Source organism: Perca flavescens, chromosome 11 (assembly GCF_004354835.1).
Source record: "Perca flavescens isolate YP-PL-M2 chromosome 11, PFLA_1.0, whole genome shotgun sequence".
Classification (NCBI taxonomy): Eukaryota; Metazoa; Chordata; class Actinopteri; order Perciformes; family Percidae; genus Perca; species Perca flavescens.
In genome coordinates this window covers 23,298,540-23,325,137 of record NC_041341.1, presented here as the reverse complement: position 1 = coordinate 23,325,137, position 26,598 = coordinate 23,298,540, and the positions used below count along the sequence as shown (strand labels likewise).

The 26,598-nt window shown below is 38.9% G+C and overlaps 2 protein-coding genes across 3 annotated transcripts in view; both read left to right on the top strand.

The window, feature by feature from the left end:
* Positions 1 to 171: 171 nt before the first annotated feature.
* On the top strand, positions 172 to 16,307 carry si:ch211-39i22.1 (proteoglycan 4). Of its 2 annotated transcripts, XM_028591425.1 has the most exons (12): positions 172 to 459; positions 5,570 to 5,685; positions 6,687 to 6,963; positions 7,402 to 7,508; positions 7,604 to 7,718; positions 8,407 to 8,439; positions 10,003 to 10,080; positions 12,147 to 12,173; positions 12,669 to 12,689; positions 14,832 to 14,948; positions 15,913 to 15,972; positions 16,090 to 16,307. In XM_028591425.1, exons 1-12 carry the CDS (start codon positions 396 to 398, stop codon positions 16,116 to 16,118), a joined length of 1,044 nt encoding a protein of 347 aa, XP_028447226.1. In that variant the 5' UTR covers positions 172 to 395; the 3' UTR covers positions 16,119 to 16,307. The 2 variants fall into 2 exon arrangements, with proteins under 2 accessions (XP_028447226.1, XP_028447227.1); XM_028591426.1 differs by lacking the exon at positions 12,669 to 12,689.
* A 4,803-nt stretch (positions 16,308 to 21,110) lies between these two features.
* arsh (arylsulfatase H) overlaps positions 21,111 to 26,598 on the top strand; it is an 11,354-nt gene continuing 5,866 nt past the window's right edge. The window contains 5 exon segments of the mRNA XM_028591100.1: positions 21,111 to 21,217; positions 22,956 to 23,108; positions 24,055 to 24,176; positions 24,292 to 24,414; positions 25,819 to 26,021. Of these exon segments, the coding sequence (XP_028446901.1) occupies positions 21,213 to 21,217; positions 22,956 to 23,108; positions 24,055 to 24,176; positions 24,292 to 24,414; positions 25,819 to 26,021 (606 nt within the window). The 5' untranslated portion in view covers positions 21,111 to 21,212.

The window sequence follows — 26,598 nt, the reverse complement described above, 5'->3', positions numbered from 1 at the left end:
AAAGACGAGTACCAAATAACAGTCATAGCATCGTAATGGTAAAACCCCTACCCATTAGAGGGTAAGTAATGCCTTCACAGCAGCACCGTACACAGCCCTTCTGTCCGCCTGCCTGCCTGTATTTGAGAGAAGAGACCCGCCCACCTTAATAAAGACTGGACCTTTTCTCTTCAAATCCAGACAAAAGGATCCGCGGCGGCGCGCACTGAGCCGAGCATCTGAGCACCTTTGGAGACACCACGGGTTTGAACCGTAGCGCAAGAACGCACCGGCACACCGACACGCACGCCCTCCAGGTCCACCTGAAACCTTCAAGCCGGTTAATTGACCTGTTGGAAGGCCGAGGAAAGAGAGTCTGAGCCCCGGTTCAATCGCAGCCAGAACACCGTGTTCCCATGATGTCATACCTGTGGATTCTGCTATTAGGAAGCCTCCTGGCGGCAAGCGCCAAGGCACAAGGTAATGATTTATTTTCAATTAATTCAGCCCAGCCTTCAGCTGAATGTAGATGTTTTTGTTTGCACGTACATTCTATCTATCTATCTATCTATCTATCTATCTATCTATCTATCTATCTATCATGTCTGTCTGTCTGTCTATCTTGATATGTCTGTGTGTTGGTCATCTTCATCTCACTGTCTCTTTTTCCCTCATCCATATCCCTCTGGATTTAACCTATATCTTTCTCTCCTGCCTTTTCTCTCCTCTTCTTCTTCCGTTTGCCTCACGTCTCATATATGTGTCTGTACGAGTGCAATTTCCTCTTGTCTCTTTTGCCAGCCTGTCTGCCTCCCTGTCGGAATGCCAATTCAATTCACCTTTACGTGGCTGTAATCGGCTTGTTTTACTCAGTTCTGACTGAATGAATAAAAGCAGCTCTGCCCTCTTCTTCTGTGCGGATTGTTCAACGACCTGCAGCCCATCAGTGAAATAGGTGTGTCATGTAATATGGCCATATATTTTTGGACATGAGTTTTGGCCCACAGGGGTGTGGTGGGCCCATTATCCTTACATAAGTATTTCCCTCTTTTTTCTCTCTTTCACCCCTCCTTCTTCCTCTTTTTTATCTGTTTATTTGATCCCTGATGCTTTTTTTAAAAGTCACAAGTCTTTCTTCCTCTCGTCCTTCCTCTCATTTTCTTCTCTATACCATCCTTCTTCATTATTTGCTCTCTCCTTCCTCTTCCTTCTTCTTCAGCTGGCCCATGGGCCCCTGCCCTTCCCTGCGGAGCATGCAATGATTTTAGATTGTTCAAACGAGCAATAAAACTGAGGGAGAGAAAGGAAGCATTGAGAAAAGCACAGACACTGGGAAAGATGGAGGGAAAGTTCGGGAAATGTTGGAAGAAGATAAAAGAGAAATGTATCAGATTTAAAGGGAAAACAGAGAGATATACAAGGAAGGATAGAGTGAGAAAGATAGTCAGAGCAACAGTGAGCTTCATCATCATTATGCAAACAACATTTCAGTTGAACGTTGGTTTTGCTTGGCTATGATCTACTGTAATCTCACTCTACCGGTTCACGTTTTATTATCAAACGAACAAACCACCAGAGAGGAATCACCCTTAAACACTCACACACACACACACACACACACACACACACACACACACACACACACACACACACACACACACACACACACACACACACACACACACACACACACACTTTTTTCTAATGCTGAACTGTAACCTCACTGTAAACCCAATGGGTTCTGGTGTACTGTGACACAGGAAATCTCCATGGGTGTTTGCTCGCTGAAAATGATGGATTGTTAGGTCAGTCGCATGTGTGCACATCATTCACGGTGTGTGTAAGCTATAGAAGTGAAGGATAGGGAGTGTCTCAGTAACTAGATCCAGCTCCAGCTGTAGACAACACCCAACAACACAACTAGTTTCAGCGCCTTCCTCTCCCCCAGGGCCCTCAGCATATGTGTGTGTGTGTGTGTGTGTGTGTGTGTGTGAAAGAGTATGTGGGTGGGTGTGGGGTATGACTTCAATGTACAGGACATGTGGGAGTATGTGAGTGCTTCATTAATGTGAGTGTGTGTAGTATGAGTCAGTTATAGAGTGTGTGTGTGTGTGTTAGAGGAAGATGAAAGCAAAAAGAGCTGTGTGATGTGTGCCAGGTGTGTGTGTGTGTGTGTGTGTGTTTACTCTTTCAACTACCAACACATACAGTAAATCACTCTTTTAATGAAAGACACACATGCACACACACACTCTCTCTTCTCCCATGGGGATAGTTTAAAGGTGTGCATAATTGGGGTAAACAGCACTTTCTGTCCTACAAACACACAATAGAATCATACCTGACAAAGCAATGTGCAGTTAAAGTGTTGTTGTATCACCTGACCCACCCACACACACACACACACACACACACCGTTTCTGGTGTACTGTTACGGGGCAAGGCTTAGTTATTGGTATATGTACATGCAATATTACTCGTTCAATCACACGCAGGTAATCTCACAAACTCACGGCAGAAACCCAAAAGAGTCGGAAAATGAAGTTCCTCGCCCTTTGGCATTAATAATATGCCTCAGACTCCATTTTGTGTAATGTGGACTGTGTGTTGCATAACTAAAAGTGCAGTGATTTAGAAGAAAAATATTCACTCATTTGTTGAACATGACGGAAATTAGAAATATATTCAGTTTTTTATTATCAGGCTTACCAAGAAGTGTCATCAGGTGCCATGGTGAACAGTTTCATCACATATCAACCATGGGATATCAAAACAGTGGCACCGGCATCAAACACCATTACAGCCCTAAAACTTCCATGAAGCGTTTAAAACCTAACACTTCAAGTGCAGTTTTCACACTGTATTGGCTGTTGTCATAGTAGCTCACCAACAACATGATGTAACTTGCTGATAGTGCTTCCAGTTTTACTATCTACTAATCAAATGATTCAATAGAAAGATACCTGCACTTTATGAGCTACACCTGTACAATCTAATACAACAGCTCAGGCATACATTTGACCTTTCAATAATGTTCAGTTTTGATTGATACTGTCAGAGAGCTATACATTTAACTAGGCTATATGTTTAATATAGAATATGTGGCAGAGCTGTTGTATTGGATTGCATCAGCTTGTACATGTACAGTAATAGTTCTACCTGATAAAGGGGCCATGGAGTGTACGTATCAATCTATCAAACCACTTTAGTAGTTTTCCAAAATAACATAATGTTACTGACAGTATGATTTTCCCACACGTGTAAACTGGTTTGACTTAAGAGTCTTCCTTTGGGGGACCTTTTTGAACACTCCACATGCTGTACAGCCTCATACAATAGCGTACAGCCATGTCAGAGACGCAGAGATGACTCATCACCCTCAAGGGAAAGCAGTGGCAGAGAAACAAAGTGAGTTTGGGAGAGAGACAGAGAGAGGAAAGGGGGGAGACAGTCCTAAAATCAAAAACAAAGCAAGAGCAGGAGGGAGAGAGGTTTGGATGTGCAACAATTTGTTTCACTGCTGCACTAACACAAAACAGGACAGCACTTACTCAAAGTGTACGAGTGAAAGTTAACTTGCCTTACGTGTGTGTGGACATGGGGTTGTTTGTGTGTTTGGACTGAAAGGAGAAGAAAAGGTGTTTTAATGAGTTTATATGCACGCAGACACGCACGTGTGTTTGCGCATGCATGTGTGTGTTGGTGGGTGGGGGGCTGTATAGGACTTTGTAGCGGAGGTAGTTAGAGGAGGAAGTGGCAAACTGATAGATGGGAACAGAATGTTCTATAGAGTGGCAAGAGAAAGAGAGTTTGTATGGGGGGCAGTCTCTCTCTCTCTCTCTCTCACACACACACACACACACACACACACACACACACACACACACACACACACACACACACACACACACACACACACACACACACACACACACTATGTGTTACATGAGAGCCACATACCTCACACTCACGTTCATATAGGCACAATGTCATTAAAAAAATGTGCCGACTTATTTCCACATTTACTGTTAGCGAAAACATAAATACATATACACACATTAACAGAGACCCTGGTCTGACAAATAAACAATAAAATGTCAGTTAAAAGTTCATACTATTCAACAGGTTCAATGTTGTGCCACGGTACGTTTGGTTGAGGCAGTGATTTCCGAGGAAGTCGTAAGATCGTGAAATAGAAACACCCACACAAGCACCACACTTGCACATACATGTACTCACAGATGCAGTCCTGTTTATCCAACTCGGAATGCTGTTTGATTCTTAAGAAACCATTGATGGCACCGATTATTGTTTAACTTGGGTGATAAGCTCGTACGGTGACATTCACTGGAAAAACAGTGCTTGTTTTTTTTATTTGTAACCATGCACCTGCGCATGTCTTATATTCATATTTCTGTGCATGTATAGTGTGTGTTAAGCCATGCTTTTGCACACGTATGTATGTATTTGTGCGATTCTACATTCTCACTTGGCAAACAGTGATCCTTCAATGGAAATGTTCTTGTCAATGAGCAAATGTTCAAGAATTATTTTCTTTGACATGTTAAGGAAGAGCGTTGTGATACTGAGCAGCAAAACCTCACGACTCGTATTAATATACATGTATGTCTAATTTTCCAGTAGTATTTTGGCACCCGTCCTGCCTTCCTGTAAATTTTCTTCAACTTTTTCAATCCATTCTAAATACAGTTTTGCCAACAGACAGCACAGAATCACTAATACCATCATTTCTAAATTATTATATTTTATTTATTGGTTGGTACTCGTATTCGGAAGAAGGTACTGTCCCGGTGAACCAGCATCAGGGTGCTGCTGAAATCAGCAGAGCAAGGAATGCTCAAGTCAGAGCACAGTTTTGCTGTTTCAGCTTCTCACGTGCAACAGGGGAATTTCACAGCACTGGCTCAAACACACACAATCACCATGCTCATCTCACACACAGAATGACAAAGACATGCACTTTGTATTTTCTCATTAGTACAGAGTTGCAATGCCAGTACTGAGGTCGAGTCTTCATAGGATTTTGAGGCAGGTGAGACGTGATCGATGCGTCTGTCAACCAGTTGTGGCTGGAGCGTTCACATCAGGGACCAATCAGAGCAGGGTGTGGCTCTGTGTATTTGTGTGTGTGTGTGTGTGTGTGTGTGTGTGTGTGTGTGTGTGTCATTCGTGATAGTTGTGTGAGAGAATGTGACTTTAATGGTTTTAAATTACAACAGATGGAATAAGGCATGCTGCTTTTAATTACCAATGGTTACACTAATCACTACCAGTCTCACATTCTATTGGTTCTATTTTAAGTTATAATATTTACTCTTATTTGTTTGTGAATAGAGAGGGCACAAAATAATGGTCAATACAGTCTGTTTTGGATGTTGTGTTGTCAAGTTTAAGCCTTCAAAGTCATAAGAAGTCAGTTGTGTGATGTTTGTTGAAGCACCGGGGTTTCAGGACAGACCTTTATTTTTCCGTCTTTTTAAATTGATATGTCAGTAGTCAGTATATCCCTGTATGGGTGCTCTGTATTTAATTATTGTCTTGATTTCTTTCTTTACACATCTCTGTGTAGACGAAGTAGCCCCAACAGAGGAGGCAGTCGCTCTTGAGACCCCAGCCCCTGAAGCAGATGCACCAGAGGTCAATGAAGAAACCGCAGATGATGATGAAACTGACCATACAGCCGGGGTAAAGAATAAGAATATTTTTGTTTTTGTTTTGTTTGATTCTTTATTTATTTTGTTCATTTGTCTTTTATCTGAGTAGAGGTCTCCTGGTAAATCACAAATCTCAAAAGTTCCATCATGTAGCCTACTGACTGTCTTGAAAAACAGATACCTAAACAAGTGACATACTTTAAGTGCAGGTCCGACTAATGTGGTCAATAATGTAAAGGTGAATATAGTTATATATTAAATAGTTATTTTCAGTCTGGGTTACTGTAACATTGCAAACTTTATTGCCTTTAGACCTCGTCCTTATTCCAAACTCTGACAAACTATCTTGCATAGCCAGGAGCACAACTTAAAGGGTTAAGCCCTTTAAAAACTGCAGTACTGACACAATATATACATAAAACATAAATAATCTGTATCATGTCTTGTTGGTGATTACTGGAGGGTGACCTTACAGATGTTTGTAATGCTTTTGCAAGAATAAATTATGTGTGAACAGACAATAAAGTGTTATCTTATCTTATCTTATCTTATCTTATCTATAAATCCTGTCCAGCTCTGGGCCACCTGAATTATTCAGTGTTTCTGGGTAACAGTGCTTTTGCATCTGCTTCTAGTCAAGCTCTCTGAAGTCTGGAGAAAATCTAGTTCTAAATCCTTAGGCAGTTATTTGATAATCTGAGACGTATCAAATGGCTGAAAAATGTGTCATGTTACTTCTTAGTTGGATATTAAAAAGTTTTATGTAGCATTATGTTATTGTCTTGAAATGTATTCGCACCTCTGTGTCTGCCCTTTCAGACTGACTTTTTAGTTTTGTATTTCAGCATAGCTCCAGTTGCAAATCAGTTGTGCTTAGTAAAAGAAAGAGATGGTGAAGCACTAATAAATAAGCAGAAGTTATCTTAAAACCCCCTAACTACAGGAGGGCCTTCTTAACTATAAATGTTTAGAGATTTGTTTTTCTTGATCATTATGTGAATGTATAAGGTGTATATTGTGTGCTGAATATAGGAAATACCAACTGATCCTGAGCCTGAGGCCAAACCTGAGCCCGAGACTGAGACTGAGCCTGAGGCCAAACCTGAGCCTGAGACTGAGACTGAGCCCGAGCCTGAGGCCAAACCTGAGCCCGAAACTGAAACTGAGCTTAAACCTGAGCCCACTGCTGACCATGAAGATGGAGCCGATGAACCAGTGACTCCTGCGGTTGAAGATGCAGAGCCAGCGACACCTGCACCTGAGGAACCAGAACCAGCAGACACTGAGGCAGAAGCAGCTGCAACACAAGGTGATTACTAGGTGTTCAAATATGCACACTGAAAATGAAATACTGTGAAATTGAAGTATATATATATATATATATATATAAAAACATTTTGTGTGCTTAATTCAGTTGATTATTCTGACACAAATTAAATACTAACAGAAATAATGCCTTAGTTCCTAAATTCTCCATTTGCACATGGCCTTCCATGTTTAAATAAAGATTTCAATCAATCAAGTTCTGCAATTCTTCCATGAATTTCCCCTTTCTATGTATTACCTACTCCTTCCATTCACATTGTCAATGTGCAAAGGTGTGGCCCAATACTTTTTCAACCTCTTTTTAACAGTGCAATAAAACAAGCCATCACAGTCTATGTCATAACACTTTGGGTAAATGAATGATAAAAACATGTCAATGATCTAATACTTGCCCTTCCCTCTGTTTCACTCTCCTGTCCAGAGCCTGCAGCTGATCCAGAGGTTAAGGATCCAAAGGCTGAGGAACCAACAGCTAATGGAGAGGAGGAAGTTACCTCAAGCATTGGTGCAACACCTGCTCAGGAGGAGGTCAGTAGCAGTGTTAGAAAGTGTACACGGATATTATTCAGGAGTTAATGTGTCCTTACAACATGTTTATATGCTATATATTACATTTTTAATAGGGTGGACCTGAAGCCACACCTGCAGCAGATCCAACTGTAGCAGATGAGGAAACACTTGCTGATCCAGCTGGTGATGAAACTGTAGTACCACAAGTAGAGGTCCCTGTCCCTACAAGTAAGAATATAGATGCTCTGGTGCATATTATACACACTTTGGAAAATAAGGCAAAAAGGATTCTGGTGCCACTGATATACAGTAATTCGTGAAAGCAAGAATTCCCATGCTTGTTTCCGTGTTTTTTCCTTAATTACACTGGTAAAGAATAGCACTGAGAGACAGTGGGTAAGAACTTATAAATTGCTTCATTCTAAGGCATTTTGGATTGGAGTGTGTAACTTGTCGGTGTGAAATAAAAGTACACAGATATAAAGATTAGTTGTAGAAAAAGCTGAACACATGTATTCTGTACATGAGCTCACCTCTTTGGCATATATATACCTTACAATGGGAAAATGTACAAATATGTTTGTAAAACTTCAGGCACTGCAACTTTGTTCTGCTACATTCTGTCTAATTAACATGTCAGGTTGTGTCATAGTATCAACATTCACATAATCTCCTTTGTGAAAACTTTTAGAAAGCAGTTACAACTATGGGTGCTTATATAATTTAAGATGAATTAATTCAGCTTATTTTTTAACTAGGGAGAGAGAGAGAGAAGAGAGGGAGAGAGAGATTGAGGAGAGAGAGATAGAGGAGAGAGAGAGAGGAGAGAGAGAGAGATAGAGATATATGAGAAAACACCACTTCTGTTTTTGTAATTGCATCAAACCATGTCTCTGTTCTTTGTCTTTGCCAACAGTAACAGAAGATATTGTTGCTAAGGTGAATGCAGGTAAAAATATTTTTTTATTTCATTTATACAATTTCCAAAGCCACATTATATAAACCACAAATAATTGCTTATGACTCAGAAGCTCTTTTCATCATGCAAGAGCACTTCAGGACAACATAATAAAAAGCCACTTATGTCAGTGACTAAGGTAACAATGAATCTGCAGCAACTAACGTTTAATTGACGCTTGGGACAGATGGAAATGTTGAAATACTACATACTGTAGGAGCATTACATGACATTATTGTGAGTGGGAAATAGCTTGGAAATCACAGAACAGTATCAGCAGTTGTGTTTGAATTGAGAAATTTTGAAGCTCTGTCTGTATGGATTGTGTTTGAGCTAAACTGACTGAATACTTTTGTTGTGTATTTCCCTCAAACTCTAGACCTACTACAATATGTCAAAACATATTAAATCTCCATTGTGTCACCATTTGACCCCAGGAATACTCATGAAAGTATCGTTGTTACAGTAATTTTGTGTTATCAATCATTTAAGATAATGTACATGTACTGCTTTCATGAGATATAATGTTTAATTTTGCTGCAACTCCCCATTTTCTGAACAAATTAATGGGAAACAGATGTGCTTTTTTTTTTTTTTTACCAAAAAGCACAAGTCACATAGAAAGGTTATGAGGTGGGATTTTGGCGCACACAATTTTACCTCATTAATCAGTTGCTGTAGAAGATTTCTTCCATGTGATAAATGGCAGAGAAACATTCTTGCACGGTGGTCACAAGAGGAAAATAATTGAGAAATGTAAAGTAGGATAAAGAAAGGAGAGGAGAAAAGGGAAAAGGGAGGGAGGGAAAGTGGCAAAGGCAGAGTGAGATGTAAAAGCAAAAAGAAAAGAGATAACGGGAGATGCAAAGGGAAAGAGAAGAGAGGAGAGTGAGGTTAATGGAAAGGCCAGAGAAGTATAAAAGAAGAAATAGATAGAAATGAAAGCAGGAGAATTCTAGTATTGGAGTAAAACTTGGCTCTACAATATGGTTTTATTATTTAACATTCATGTGTGACAAATGGTGCTTTACAAAGTGAAAGCTTACTAACTGTGATTTAATGTCAGGATTTGTTTTAGATGAAAAAATAGCTCAGTGGATAACTGTGCCCCTGAGGTTCTATCTAAAATAATTCACTGATCCTACCTTGCCCTGCCCCGCCTAAAACTGTTGTATTAGTCACTTGGGTTTTCCCTAATTATATAGAGTCAGGGTATGGTATTGTTTCTGGCAGATAATATGCCTTAATCTAAGTCAACACAAGTTCCCAAGATCACTGTCACACCCTTGCAGCAGGTAGTGTTTCAGAGTCCTTATCGAGGACACCTCTGCAAGGTATTCACTCTAGGGGCCATTAGGGACTGAAAGCTTCCATGATGGCTGATATTATCATTAAAAAGTTCAACATGCAATGGCGTAGTATAGTGTGTTAAAGAGATTACATGTTTTTGGTGAACATCTGGAATATATCCCTTTTGGGCGGGACAGTGAAAGGTAAATTTCCCCTAGGGGGATTGATATTACATTCCTGTCACCATTGATATTGTTTTTTCAGATGTAGGATTTAACCTGGAAGATGCTCTGGCAGGAAAAGAGAATGCAGTGAACAGCCAAGGACGGAGCCGTTCTGGGGGTTAGTAACTTCTTATGACAATTACTGTTGATATCATCATTGTAACCAATAACCAAAACGTATGTAAAGATGCACAAGAACCTTTGGGTACACAGTTAGCAATACAAACAGACACGAGTAAAGACATAGTTCAGTTTTAGTGGAATTTAGGGTTGGGCGATGTCCCCTAAATTGGCAGTTGACGATGTTTACAGTAAAACATCGTGATGGACGATGATATCGTCGTCGGGGGCCAACAGTTAACATAGAAACGTTTAGAGATACATTTAAATGCCCTCTGTAAATGGTGCCCTGCTGGTAGGTTTTACAATTTGACCTACTTTCACTTAATTATGGTGGAGTAAAATCAATCAGATGTCCTTGATCTGCATAACGACAGTACAGTGGGACATTTGCCTTCAACAGAGCGACAGTAATAACCTAACATACCATCATTACTGAGATTAAACTACATTCTCGGTTATGTTTGCACTGAATAACGCATTCAATAAACAGAAACATATCTCTTGCAGCTCACATGAATAGATGCGCAATATTAGCTCACACATAAAATAGCACCCTCGTGAATTAGCCTACTGTTGCTAATGTACAGTCATAAATCCTGCATAACATCGTCCCGTACCTACAGGACCTCAGACTTACTTATTGATGCACGCACAGAGTAGTGTCGACAAACTTAGTCCAATGAGGGGAGAAAGGAAAGTTTGATAGCGTTCCACTTTTAACGCTTTTTTCTCTCTCACTCGAGACCGCTGTGTCCAACGTTACTAGAAGGTAGAGGGGGGAGGGGGGGGGGGGCCTCACGATGGTGGCTCTCCATCGTGATGTCAGCCAGCCATCACACACAACCCTAGTGGAATTGTACTTTTTTTCATAGTCACCACAATCTCATGGATGCCTTTTTTATCACTCTGCACGCTGTTTGCAACTATGTGGAACGGTGATATTAACCCCGCAGTAACTGGATGTCTTTGGGATCAGAACGATCTCAACTCTAAGGAATAATGCCTCTTACATAAAGGGGTTTTATACTTTGAGCTAGTAAGCCTAAACTTAATGACTTAATAAATATAGAAACATGACTTAGTTAGACCAGTCATCACCGTTGTGCTTCCTGTGCTACTTAATTGGAACAAAGCAGCTTATTGAATCCATAGATATTTGTGCATTGAGCCAAAATAGACTAATCTCACCATTCAACATTGTCTGTAAATCTAAGTTGTTCTTGCTTTTGTCATATTTATGCACCTGGTGTAACTGGCTTTAGTCTGGCATGAAAACTACAAAGTAACTCTTCCAAATGGTTCGTACAACATCAAGACAACACCTCATACAACATGCTTTTAGACATTCTTCTGATGGATCTATGTACTTGTGCTGTTCTAATTTTATGAGCTCTGTTCCCATGACAAGAGAACAAATTGACCCGTTTTACCTCCTGGGTCGAGAAAACCTATTCACTAGCCACAGAGCAATTTGACAGCAACACTTTAGCACTGATGGCTCGCAGTGTTCACCCTTTATTTCCCATCCGAAAGCTGATTCATCTATGTCCGTATAATTATTTTAATCTAGTGAGAGGCACTCTTCATGCTCTGTTATTTGTGGCTTTGTCATGTTGAAGCAGGTAGAGGGCAGCCATGATGTCACAGGCATATAAAGACAGGCAACGCAGAAGTAGATAACAGGGTTGTTTTGCATATGTATCGAATCAAAGATCAGAGAGAAAGACATAGAGGGTGTGTGTCTCTCACAGATATGTTATTGCTCTGATATTATAAAGGTGTCTCTATGAGTGTACACAAGGGACATTTCATGCAGTGTGTGTGTGTGTGTGTGTGTGTGTGTGTGTGTGTGTGTGTGTGTGTGTGTGTGTGTGTGTGTGTGTGTGTGTGTGTGTGTGTGTGTGTGTGTGTGTGTGTGTGTGTGTGTGTGTGTGTGTGTGTGTGTGTGAATAATCGTTTTCTGTGCTTTACATGCATTATTAACACATTTAAACTTGGAATGATAATGCCTTTTATCCCCATCCTCCTTACTCATCTTTCTTTTTTTTTCTTTCTTTTTAGCACATGCTGCTGGCGCCATAGGAAATGGTAAGACTTTTTTGTGTTAATTGTCAAAATATGTATAATAACAACAAAAATAATCACATCACACCATCTGCAGTCCAAATCCCAGTCTACATAGCTTTGCAGCCATAGCAGCTGTAGTTGGGCTCAGGTAGTTTGAGAAACTGGTGAAGCACACAGGATATTACTGGCATGCCTCTGACAATACAAACAGGATACAAGACTCAGCAGAAAAAGCCTCTCCCCTATTGTTTAAGTTCAAAAAATGTTCGAAACTGGTCTTCTGAGTATTTTTCCTTGAATTCTCAAGTGCAGTTGCGCTACATCTGTCAAAGGTGCTACTTCTCAAGCTTGGACATAACTCCCGTTCCTGATTTTCAAACAGATACAGTAGGGATCCAGATACAGGCGCATGTTTAAATAAACCTTTCCTTGTGTCACATTAATGTAACTCCCATAGTGTTAAACCAGTTTGTTTCATGTTGTTAACTGTATTTGTGTGTTCTCTGTTCTAAACAGTAGACAAACCTAAACCCAACGGTGAGTTAATCCTTCTTCTCTTTACTTTAACACATTAACACATTATTCCACCCACCCATGCACTGCCCCAAACATGCATAAGCATTGCCCTATTTTATTGTGTATTGCAAAGAGTTGTTGTTGCTGCATGACATTTTCTGAACTTTCCTTTAAACTTCAATAAATATCTTCGTATGACTAATGAACTACAGGCAAAGGAGGCAAATGGGGTGGTTGTATCTTAAATTGGCATTATTTATCCAAATCATTAAAAGTTTTTAGCATACATTCACATTGCCTGTGTCGGCTGTCAGACAGGGTGAAGAACACCTCTTTCCAATTCTATTTCTTTTCAATGATATATACAATAATCTGTGTAAGTATTACAAGTCATAGATCAGTTTGTCTAGATCATCACATTCTAAAAGTCTAACTTTTAGCTATGTTGACAAACTACTATAGATTTTCCTCTGACCTCGGCATTGTATCTTTCAGTAATGTGATAGGGGTTGTGGTTGCTGACCACATATGGTCACCATTGATTTGTGTTTTCCATAGTGCATCTTGTCTGTCAGTTTATCGCTTTATGTTTGTATTTACACTGTCTGTGTATGTGTGTGTGGGTGTGTGTATTCATGCAGCCTTTTTGCACCAAACAAACTGGTGTGTCCATAGTGTGTGTCCTGAATTAGTGCATATACATGTTCATACTTGTCCGTGTCTACCCACCTTTTCTTTCTTGTACTGACTCACTGCCTTTTCCAATTTTATTCCACTTAATTTCACTGACTCATTCCTTTTTTATTTATTTATCTTGAGTCACGCAAGTTCTCTGACTAATATATGTCCCTTGTTCTTCTCACCTTTTGTTTATCACTACTCTTTCATTCTTTCTTGTGTGCTTAAGTTGTGACTCACCCACCACACCCAACATCCTTCCTCCCTTCCATCTTTCTCTCTTTTGCCACTTCAGCATATCCCGCCCGTTATTACTCTTTGTTGACTGAATCCACTACAGGGACAATAAAAAGCTACTTTTTTGAAGAGATGCAATGAGGAAAAACAATGATATAGGACAATTTTACAGTATACAATCCATTTTTGTCTGATTTCTTTTCTTCTATTTTTAGTTCAAAATTGCAACAACAAAAAAGTTACAGATTAAATGTAGGCATCAAACCATGCACTACCTTATAATCTAGTCTGAAATCTTTACTTCCTTCCTCATTTATAGTAAATTCAAAAGGCTTTAGCAGCATAATTTTGCCTCATATGACCTGGTGATGCACCTACATCAAACCTTGAATACTGCACAAAGTACATGTAGTGTAGACGCCTGCCATTTGCTGTTAAATCTTTAGTTTATATATATTTATAGGTTAGCCTATGTATAGGTTACTTTAATCAAATCTGTTGAATTCATTATTAGTTATATTATAACAAATAATTAACATTTACGTACAAACTAATTGTGTGATATTTGCACTAGTATCAGCATCTTATGTTACTTTATACAAGTGCACTGTACTATAAATTGCTGATAATACCTTATATGATTATCTTAGTAAAATATAGCATAATCTTGTGGTGGTGTATTTTTTATGTATATAAATGAAAGATCCATTGTCATCATGGCATTTTAGGTTTAATGAGTGCATTTGTTTGTGTGCCTTTAACAGACTATGACAGCTTGAGAGCTATTTGCTGTGTGCTATGACACAGCATGAAAACTATACAGATCGGTGTTGTCCTAGTAACTGGGTTACAGGTGCAGATATATTTATGCTTTCACTGTGTTTAGGGGTCTAGATTATTAGGTAGGTGAATGAAATGGGATCAGAAAATATTACGACTACATGATACATCTCTCTCGCACGCACACATTATGTCATGTCATTGAGCCTCACTGCTCAATTATTTCAACTGCAAAATGGCACCCAGTGTTGATACTGAACATTACAATCTCTTTAAGTAGCTGTTACGCTGACAGATGTTAAACACAGTGCAGTCATATCTGTATAATAAAGCATGCTCACAGTAATATGTTTAGAGTTTAAATGTTTTTTTTGTTTGTTTTTCAAATGATATTGACAAAGTTGACTATACATTTGCAGCTCTGATGCACCAGTGTCAATTATCTTTTTATTTGTTTGTTTCCTACAGAGGCCAGGTCCAGCCCTTTAGTAGGCATCCTGGTTGCAGTTTGTTTGTCTGTAGTGGGAGCAATCGTTGGATACTTCACCTTTCAGCAGAAAAAGCTGTGCTTCAAAAATAGACAGGGTAATTATCTTGCTAATTAATTAACTAAGTGGGAAAAAAACATGATACCTAACTGTTGCACACAAGGCTTAATATTTGCTTTATTATGGCACTTATTAAAGCAATTCCTTTAGACTCTAGTTTCTTGAATAATGATCTGCAAGGCGATATTGTGTTGTTTTTTTGGTGCAGCATATGAGTACTGCATATGGTTGACTTGGACCATAGCAGAATATCAATCTTGATTTAAGCTAGCATCTTAAGTAACACTTTGCCTTTGCCAAGCTCCAGTGAGACATAGGTGGGGTGTGTGTGTGAATTTTGGTCTGAATATTACAAGTTCTGAAGGTCAGCAGTCTATCTTTGAGACATAGCAGACTCAGCTTTATCCCTTAGAGAGTGTTGTTAGTTGCAGTCAACTCATACACACCCTGCATATCAATACTACCAATTCAGCAAAGTTTTAATTTACAGTCAACATGAGCAATAGGTCTTTCATCTGAAGCAATGTAGGGCAAAAGTCAGATTCAGAATAAGGATTATACTGTGACTATTAATAGCGAGTATTTCTCAAATATTTTAAATTTGAATAAAAAAATCACTTCTAGATATATTTAGTATTATACATGTATTTAGTCTTCATGAATATGAATGATTCTCCCTCAGTAGAGAGTGAGGATTGTCAACAATGTAATCAGTAAGTACAGCGCTACAATAAGTGGGTAGGCTTGACTGCACATGAACAAGTAGTTTTAAGGTTTCACACCAGAAAAAAATGAAAAATAAATTCATGGTGGTGATAAACAATTAAAGCCGAGAAATATTAACATGCTCGGAAACTCCCCCCTGGGTGTTTTCACTGTCACACATAATTTATGGTCAGTTAATTAAATGCTTGTGAAATCTAAACTGACATTTGATGACTTATGGGCTCCATTTGGACGCGTTTTTGTGTCTATTTGACTTTGTCAATCTCTGTTATTAGAAGCAGATCCAGAAGCTGCACGCAAAGCGGATACAGCCGAGGCTCAGGCAGATCCCCAAGGTAGGACACACACACAGAAATACAGATATAATGCATTTTAAGAAGATACAAACACACAGATCGAACACATACAGTACTCTGAAATGTTCTAACCTTTTTTTTTCTTCCTTTTTGCAGTCCTAAGCAACCTGCTGAACTCCTCCTAGACCAGCAATGATCGCATGACTGCCTAGACCAACTACTGGCAAGCAAAGTGGCAATCTCACTGTTAGGCTCTATCTTTTGCAGAGCTAAATTACTGTGAGGCCCCAGAGTAGGGCTGTGTGTGCATGTGTATGTATGTATGTGTGTATGTTGGTCTGTGTGAACCTGTGCGTGTCTGTATGTGTGTTTGTGCAAATGTGAGTTCAAATTTGTGTGTGTGTGTGTGTGTGTGTGTGTGTGTGTGTGTGTGTGTGTGTGTGTGTGTGTGTGTGTGTGTGTGTGTGTGTGTGTGTGTGTGTGTGTGTGTGTGTTTGTGTGCATATATGTGGGAAGTAAATATATGTGAACCTTAGGGGTTGTATGATTGTTAGAATATAGGAATTTATTAAATGATTGGACAGACTTTCTACTTTGAACCAAATCCATAAATTTTTTAAGAGTGGACATTAAAGAGATTAAATCTCAAATTAACCATAAAGTGGCTAAATTATAGAACTGCCTTTTTTATTTTATTTGTATGGCTACTATCCAGTTCTAGTTATTCAGTGTGAGTATAAACCAGTGACCGTCATGGATGTTGTAGACGTTTAACTTTGTACTGAATTCTTAAAAGTAGATTTTTGTTATGCTAATGATGTTGTTATTTGAGCCACACATATGGTTTTGAAAATCAACTGGCAACAGTCACTTAAGTAAAACATTTTTTTCTTTTTGTAATTGTCTGCAGTACTTATGCAGGGTAGATGGATAACAGGGGGCTTCAATAACTACCACTGTATTTCCTGGATTCTGGCAAGGAAAAAATAGAATAGGATTATAGGTGGGCCACTGATATCACTGTATGTGTGCGTGTGTTTGTGTGTGGGTGTCTTTTTTGGGTTGGTGAAGGGGCTAAGATTTAAATCCGGTTGGGTGACTACCACTTCTCCTCAGTCAGTTTAATAAATTACAGTGAAAGAGTGGAATTTCCAGTTAAACAAAAACTAAATAAAAATGATACAAACTCAGTTCATTCATTTCAAATTGATCGAACTATTAAAACATATCATATGTATATACTGAGATGAGGTGAAGTGAAGTCTACTCCAACCCTGTTTCTGTCAATGGGTGAATGTTCACCTGAAATGGAAAAATTCAAAAGAAGTCATGTAGTAGTGTGTTAGACCTTGTTCTGTTGTAGTATGTGTCAGTCTAATTGTGATGCAGTTATTTCTATAGTGCCTTTCACTGACACAGCCTGGCTTGACCAATCTACAGACACACAGGGAGAGAGCTGGCACAATAAACGTGAAAACAGGCAAATAAGTATTTGAATGTATCAAAATATACTAGACAATTGAGGAATGTATGATCTTAATTCATTCATAATCATGTTGGTGGTTGAAAAGCCTCACCTTAAACTGCTTGTGTATGTGAATCTGTTACATTATTCTAACAGCTGCTATATAGCTGTTCACAGTGGGTTGGTTGCTGTTTAATTTCCAGTACTTTTTAACTAATATACCAAACTCTTTTAACAGCCTCACATTTCAGCAGTATAAGTATCCTTATTGTGTGTCTCTTTATTTGAGCAAGCCAGTTGCTGTCACAGTGTTTTTGTATCATTCATATTACCACGTAACACCATTCACCTGTGATTTTTTTTTATATGAATTTTACATTTAGCAGTGGTGCCTCAGAGCTGACACAGATAGTCTATGGTCAACTTGTTTGCTGTAGTATTTTGTGAATATTATTGTGAAATGGCTCAAAAGCAACGCTACTGCATTTTCAAGAAGAAAAAAAGCCCAACAGTTTTTTTTGCGACTGTAGCACAAAAAATATTAACTTCTGAATGTCTTTTTGTTGCCTTGCAGTTTTGTACTTGCTCTGCTCCCTTTAAACTTTGAAATAGGGTTATAGAGGTTGCATAGTACTGCATGTCAAGTGTGTAACTTGTAAAGCACCATATAGCTGCAATACAGGACAGAGACTGTTTTTAACAGCCTAGCCTCAAGCTGAGAAATATTAATAGTCTGTGATGTCACATATTGATTAATCCTACTGTATAAACTGTGGGCTGGACGCAGGGTCAAAGCTCGGTTTGAAATGCCTTCTTATCCTGTAATCTGTGATAGATAAGCGGATGGTGTGTCTGAAATCTCTTACTGCATCTGCTACAATGGCATGGAGTGATAATGCACAAAATATCCACTAAATAACAAGCTTTCAGATATAGCCACTGATGCCTTCAAAACAAAACTTCCTCCTTTTAATGCAGTACTTGCCCCCTTTGAGCACTCCAATAAGTTAAATAGGAATCAACAAAAGCATTCTGCTGTCCTGCAGTGCACATTCAGAAACCTTACTGGCCTCGGACTGATTTGATGTAAATGAGATTAAAACAGCAATACATCGATAAAAAATGGCACAAGGAATGCTTGTGTTTTGAGCATTATGGTCCACTCCCAAACAGTCCCATTCCTTGTAAACATAACTATAACACAAACTATTGGAGCATTGCATCCAAACCAGAATGTAAAACCAAGGAAATTGTAGACTTATTGGGTCCTGAAGTGCACTTCCCAGGTAATGCCAAGGCATCAATCGTGGCGCTGACCAGTCCTGCCTTATACCGCCTCTTGAGTATTCCAGAGAGGAAAATGTCATCGTCAGAACGTAAACGGTTAAACAAACAGAGATGCTTTGCAGGTGATTTGAATAACACAATCTCTATGGGAGAAGCACTTTCCTATCCTGTATACATCTTGATTCATTAAACGTATTTAGACAATTTATTTTTGATTCAGACTAGTGACCCTTTTTATTTAAATTTTTTATTTTGTGCAGGATCTGTCTTCATTTTTTGTCATCTGGCACTTGTGTTGTTCTTCTGGAAATGTGTAAATAATGTTCGAGGAGTCAATTAAACAGTTTTCGTGGGAGTTGGTGTTTTATTTCCCTGCCAAATATTTTTGTCTGGTTTGTGAGTAGTCCAAAAGGACTGCATAATGCGTCACTGACGTTAAAGAATGATATTCAAGTATTGGTATTTTTACAGTTAAGATACATACATATATATATATATATATATATATATATATATAATACATACATAATTTATAATTGTTTCCATTGATCAAAAAACACATTTACTGTATGTAAAGTTTGTGCAGCTGCTTGTACCTCTCTCTCTCTCTCTCTCTCTCTCTCTCTCTCTCTCTCTCTCTCTCTCTCTCTCTCTCTCTTTCTTTGTTACGTTATAGAGCCTGCAAGCTGTTTGAAAGTTAAGAAAGCTAAGGAGAAGAAAGGGCATCACAAGACATGACCTGAAATGTTTAATATGTCATGAATTTATAGAAGGAAACTCATATACACAGCTTTGAGCTTAGTGAATGATTGATGCTGACAGGTCCATAAAGACACACACCTGAGGCCCTTAGAAGTAGAACGAGGGAGCCTGCGTAGGTTTTTCATACCAAACATATACACCCAAGATTGCTGTACATGTGCACATATTAATTTCATACCCACCAGCCATTACACCCACGTCAACTGTAAACACCTAATTAAACCCAGCACTGCAAGCGGCTGTGACGACTTGATGTTGACTCAGTAATGGAGTTGATTTTATTATAAGTAAATCAGACTTAATTATCTTTAATGGTTGAAACAATAAAACTGCGTTGGTGTCTGCAGGGTAAACACATAAAAACACCAGTAGTAAAAGAAGCAGTCAAATCATTTTACTCAGATAAAAGTACCGTAATGCCAGTGTTTTTTGTAATTCCATTACAAGTAAAAGTGGTATTGTTATGAAGATTATTGATGGACTGTATTATGACCGCAGAAGTTTAATGTATAGCCGGTCCATGTCGACCTACTATTCCTGTACTGTTGGGCTATTTACACCAGTGATCAGAAAGCCACACGTGGTCACAAGATAGATGTAAAAAGTAACTAACAAGACAAGACAAGAACAAATAAGACAAAACATTACTGCAATACTAAATTGAGTTTAGTTTTGCAGACTTTTTGCTTTTTTTCTTCAAGAGTTTTGACTTGTCAGAACTCTAAAAATGGTTTAAAATGACCCAGTATGAGAACAAAACCACTGCTTGGTTTAACTGCTCTCAACTCTCAGACAACCTGTGCTGAGGGGTCAAGAGTATACATTGCCTTCTATAAAAGATCACAAGGCAAAAAGGTGGTATCAGTGGTTTAAACTACAGCAATGAGCAATGTACAGTATCATGTTAAATTATAGCATATGTAAGCTATATTAAGTATTGATCTACAAAGTACGTGGCACTACATCCATCAGAGACATTTAGTGGAATAAAAGTTAGTGGAGTAAGTGTTCCTTAAAAAGTGGAGAACAAGTAAAGTGGCACAAAATAGAAATCCTGAGTAAGGTATGAATACATCAAAACGATGCTTAAGCACAGTTATAAACATTGTTACTTTCCACCCCTGTGAAAAACATGCATGTATAAGTATGAATGGGATATAATAAAATAGCAGGATACCTATAGAGTGCATGTTTACAATACTTGTTTGTTTCCTTCAGCATCAGGAAACTAAAACACAGGATGCCAACTGTGATTGAGGAAGACTTGTGAGGTTCATTTAGCGGAAATTCTAAAAGAGTGGTTCCCAAAGTCACTTCTTTATGTGTCCTCCAATCACAGGTTATGGCCTTTGTGTGGACATGAGTTGTGAACAGTTCACCTGAAGAGCAGTTTTTTTCTTCTAGTTTTGTTCTTCTTGGAAGATTGTTAGTATACCTGCGGAGGTCAAAGAATGCATTCAGAGAAAAAAACATTATTTTGTGTTATGTTGTTTTTCTTTTCTTTTTTCTTTCTTTCTTATCACTTTAACCATTTGAGGGATCTTGACCCACTGCTCTAAAATATCTAACTATTTCTTTGTGCGCATTTACTCCATACATTACGGCAAATGTGGTTGTGCGCTCATAAGCCTGTCAATACTGTAGAGTCAAACAAGGAGGCGCGTCCTCTCTCCATGGCTTCAGCAGCGGGGGAATGTCAAATTTTTTAACTCTTATGCACACATGCTTGTAGCGTTAGGTGAATGAATCAGTGCATTGTGCAGGTATGAGGTAAGTCCACGTGGCAGGTTTACCTTTGCCTTTTTTTTTTTAAAACAACAGCACATGCAATGTCTTTTGACTGAACTACCGTAAAACCAGCTGAATGAACTAACAATAAGTAACGAAATGATACGTCTATCTGGCAGGCTGCAGACTGTGTTCACACTTAGCACATTTGCTAGTTACCACTTCTACTTTTATATATCTACTTGCAAACGTTTATTTTTGTTTAGCCTACTTAAAAAGTGCAAGGTGTTTTGCGTCGCATTCACTGCTGTCAGATGACATCAGCCAGCACGACACAGGACAGGGTCGATCAATCATTCCTGGGAGATCAGTTCCTGCTGGAAGAGGCAAATGTCCATGTTGTAACGTTAATATAGACGGCGCTTCCGGGTCTGAAAAATGAAGCCAATGCGGAAGTGCCTTAAACCTGCATTCTATCTAATTTCCAGTAGAGGGCCATTCCACAACCGCAAAAAGAAGTTGGCTTGCATAGAAGTCTACGAGAAAATGACCCTAGTTCTCACTTGATTTATTAACTCAGTAAACATTTTCATAATTAATTTATGGTCTCAATTGCAAGTTTCAAATCTTCCCTAATGCAGCATGATGTTCATTTAGTAAGTTATGGTCGCTATGGTTATTTAAAAATAGACAATAGGCCTAAAGCAGGGCATCCTTTAGGGCGTGGCTTCGCCGACTTTTCGGATGAGAGGGTGGAGCTGGGGAGGATGACTCGGCCGAGCCAGTCTCTCATTAGCAGCTACCTCATGTGTATCCATGGCACTGTGAACTTGTTTTCGGTGTTGTCCATATTTTTTGTCAAAAGTTGACCTTCTCACTGTGTGATTTTATTTTTTTTTTTTACATCAAAGTTAATTGTAACATTTTGGTTGCCTTAAAACGTCTTGTTCAGCGTTCCCTTAAGGAAAAGTCTGCTGACTTTCTGTACTGCTGTACATGCAGATTAATGGCGTCACTACCCAGAGGTCTGTGTTTACTATAAAACTAAGACTCGCTTCAGAAGGGTTGAAAATTAGAAACTTTCTTTCTTTAGCATTTAGCTTAGCGTAGCGCCATTGGGATGGTCACGTCATCCTCCCCAGCTCCAGCCTCTCTTTGAAAGATCTTCACACAAAAGAAAAACAAGATGGCGATGGCCAAATTGCCAAACTCAAGGCTTCAAAACAGTAGTCCACAAACCAATGGATGATGTCACTAATAGATGATGTCACTAACGTCCATTATTCAGTCGGTGGAGCTGACTTAACCACAGCCACATTGTGTGTCATTCTTGTGTTATAAATGTCGATGTGTTCTCCTTGTCGTTTGAGTAGCTTACTTCTAAACTGATCTCGTTGCACTTTTAGTGCAACTCAACAACCAGTTAGGCTATCTTTGTTAAAAATCATTAATAATTCTTAAATAAGTTAGTAAAATTTAGAAAGCAATTGAGAGGGCTGGGGTACAGGGGCAAATTTCTCAGGAGTCAGGTGAGGGTCAGGGAAGAAGGGTAGCCAAAGCGGACCCTCACAATTTAGTCCAAAGTGAAATGTTTTGTCTGACCAACCTGAATATATTCAATTAACACTGATATAAGACAGAGGAAATTAGCACACATTTTAGAAGCTGAGGCTAGAGAATGTTTATATTTTGAATGATTAAAGGATTCTCATAATTGTCGCTGATTAATTTTCTGAGGATTGATCAATCGACTAATATTCACTTAATTTTTCACCCTAAGGTCCCACCTGTTGGCACATCTTCTCTATCTGCTTCTGGCAGCAGGGAGAGATGTCACAGGGAAGGAGGTAGACCGGAAGCCCAACTTTGTTCTGATGATGGTGGACGACTTGGGCATCGGTGATGTAGGATGCTACGGTAATGACACCATCAGGTCAGTTGTAAAAAATGTGTTACGTATGATGCTGTTTCTCTGCGTTTCTTCATTGTTTTCTCACCCATTGTCTGCTTCTATTCTTTCTTATTTCTGACTTCAACTTTTCTTTGTCAACAATGTATTTTATCATCATCACAGCCTGTTTATTACATCATGTCTGTAGTATGTCAATATTTCTGTTGTTAAATATTATGTCAAAAGGTTTCTTCTCTCATTCTGATTCCTGGAATTTAATGTGTATTCATTTTTATTATCTACATGTCTCTATAGGAGCATTATTATAGCAAAGCTTTGTATATGGAGAGTTGTGTATCTCAATCCGTGAGTGTGGAATCAGCTTTGTAAATGTGTAAAATAAACTCTAAATGCGTATTGAGATTTGTGAATGTCTACAAGAATCTGCAAATTTGTAAAAGAATCCGTGTATACGTAATCCGATTGTAAATGTGTAAAAATAAATCTCCAAATCTGTATTCAGATTTTCAAGTGTTTTGAGATTTGCAGACATGTAGACAAATATGTAAATGAATACAATTTTTATTTTTTTTATTTTACCTTTATTTAACCAGGAAAGTCCCATTGAGATTAAAAACCTCTTTTTCAAGGGAGTCCTGGCCAAGAAGCAACAAAAGAGTTTCAAACATACAATACAATTACATACACATTATGTATTATGTAACACATACATTGATCTGCACATGGGTAGAGAAATCTGTAAATGCGTACAAAAATGTGTTGACAAAACTGTAAATACATAAATAGATCTTATTGGCTGAAAAGTATGTACTGCTCTCCTCTACTGTGCTTCAATAGCAATACAGCCTACATACCACAAATGTATTAAACACACAAGCATTGAGATACAGTTGCACAACTCTCCACATGCATACGTCTCTGTTCTACCTATTAACTATACCTATGTACACCTGTTCTGTCCCTGTAGAACTCCTAACATAGACAGACTTGCTTCTGAAGGGGTAAAGTTGACTCAGCACATTGCAGCTGCTCCTCTCTGCACCCCGAGCCGGGCCGCATTTATGACGGGGCGCTACGCACTCAGCTCAGGTAACAGATACTCTTTAAACTTATTTGTCAGTGCAAAAATTAGCCTTCTGGTCATATTTTTACAGCAATGTTTGACAGTATGTTCCATTTATTTTTGCTCATGTGTGTTGACTAGGATTGGGTAGCACAGGCCGTGTGCAGGTTCTGCTGTTCCTTGGAGGTTCAGGAGGGCTGCCACCCAGTGAGACCACCTTTGCTAAAAGGCTACAGCAACACGGATACACCACCAGCTTAGTGGGTGAGGTAACATAATGTGATCATTTATTCTTTGGTTGTCATTGTGAAATGTCTCCTGACCCTCCCCCAGGTGACAGAGTTATGGACACTTCAGCTGGTCAGATGTGCGCCATCATGTAGGAACTTGAAGCTTGGTCAGCTGTACAGGATTGCACTTGGTTGTTTACACCCAGTTAGGTGTATGGAATATAGAGTGTGTGTCTGTCTGTGCTCAACTTCTCTTGGTCTTTTACTTACTACTACGTGTGTGTTTTAGAAAGTATAAGAACAAGACTAGGTCAAAACCTAGTATGTGGCTGGACTGTGTACAGTATGGTCAACGTGCCATATATACTGTGTGTGTGTGTGTGTGTGTATCTATCTATATATCTATCTATTTATCTATCTATCTATCTTTTAAAATAATAAATTCAGAACAGGATTTGAATTAATTTATCTTTTAAAGATAATTAAATGTTGTTTCTAGAGCAGAAATAGTAAAAGATACAACAACACACTATATAATCTCACTCGAAACAAAATGTCCATAAAATAAATATTATTCCTGAAATCACCATACTGAGTGAAGTTGGAAAGAATGAAGAACACAGACATCAATCAGTATCAGTCCTTTCTCCTGTCCTCGTCCCTCTGCTAAAATGATGTAAGTACCACTGGTGTAGAGAGGCAGGGCTGGTGTCTCTCAGCCAGCAGCTAAGTTTACAAGAATTTGTCAAATTTTAAGATACGTGTCAAACTAAGCTAAACAGTTAGACTACATGTAGACAGGTTTTGTTTTAGCTTTGTCTGTAAGAGGATAGAATCGTAATGTGAGTGTAGGTATACTGTAGTAATACAAGATTGCATTAGTTTGGAGTCACTGGGTCACATGACATGGAAGATATTGAAAAAACTGCAATCATTGTCTATTAAAATATGTATGTATAATAAACAGAACGGCTGTCAGCACCCCTTGAGGACAGGGCTGTCGGCGCCAATTTATTTTGAAAGAGCAATGGCCAATGGGGAAGCACCAACACTCACATCATCAATAACTCTGACCAAGGGTGTAACCTTATCCCTCATTCACACACTCAGTGACTCAGTGACAGACTTTCATGTTTATAGGGCTATCCTCGCTCTGCGGTACCACCCAAAACGTATTATCTCTCTCATAAGGAGGCAACTTGAGTGTAGTAGGTGCATCAACATTTTCACACCTAAGCATTGGCAGCACACAAAAACCATATGGTTTTGCATTTGGCATATACTGTACACTGTTTTTATGCAAGAGAAAGGAGGATGTTGAAATGAAACAATTTAGCAAAGTGAAAGGCTGGTGTGTATTCACATTCCTGTATCTTCTTTTTGTTTTTTAGTGTCTGGTTCTCTATCTATCTCTCTTTTTCTTTCTGTGTCTCTGCAGGTAAGTGGCACTTGGGTGTGAACTGTGAACACAGAGGGGACCACTGCCACCATCCAAACCAGCATGGCTTCAGTTATTTCTACGGTCTGCCATTCACCCTGTTCAATGACTGTGTGCCCGGACAGGGGAGTGATATCCTGGCAGACCTCCAGCACGCACTACGAAATCTGACCATGTTGCTTGGAGTTGGACTTTTTACACTGGTAAGGGTGATTTTGTCAGTTTGTCAGTTTAGCTTTCTCTCCTTCGAAATCATCACACAAAGGTACACCTGAAAAAGACATATAGAGGCGCATACAGTAATATGAGAAAAAGATGTCTAGAAAGCTACAGCTAGAAACCAAAATGAAAATAAATAAAATTGAGAGATACATTTGGATAGCAGATGAAGAAATTGTAAAACAAAGAGTTGCTGTGCCGTTCGCCCCAAAGCAAAATAACTAATGCGTAATCACTGAGACATGAGCCACAGGGTTAAAAAAAAAAAGATTGGAACAAAACCAGCAATTGTGAAATTCACAGTCACGTCTGCCTGAAACCTGCTTTAGGGAAAAGCAAGTAATATCGAAACTCAGTGAAGACTTGGCAATGGCAGGTAGCTGTAGGATGAATGGGATCCAGCTGTGCCAAAGGTAGAGCAAACTAAAAAAGCTTGAAAAGAGGAAGAATGAACCAGTCCAAATAGAGAACTCAAGTTAGAGGTCCCAGCAGCAAGACAGAAGCCTATAAAACTATTTCAGATCTAAATTTAAATACTGTACAGTATGTGTGAACAAAGGA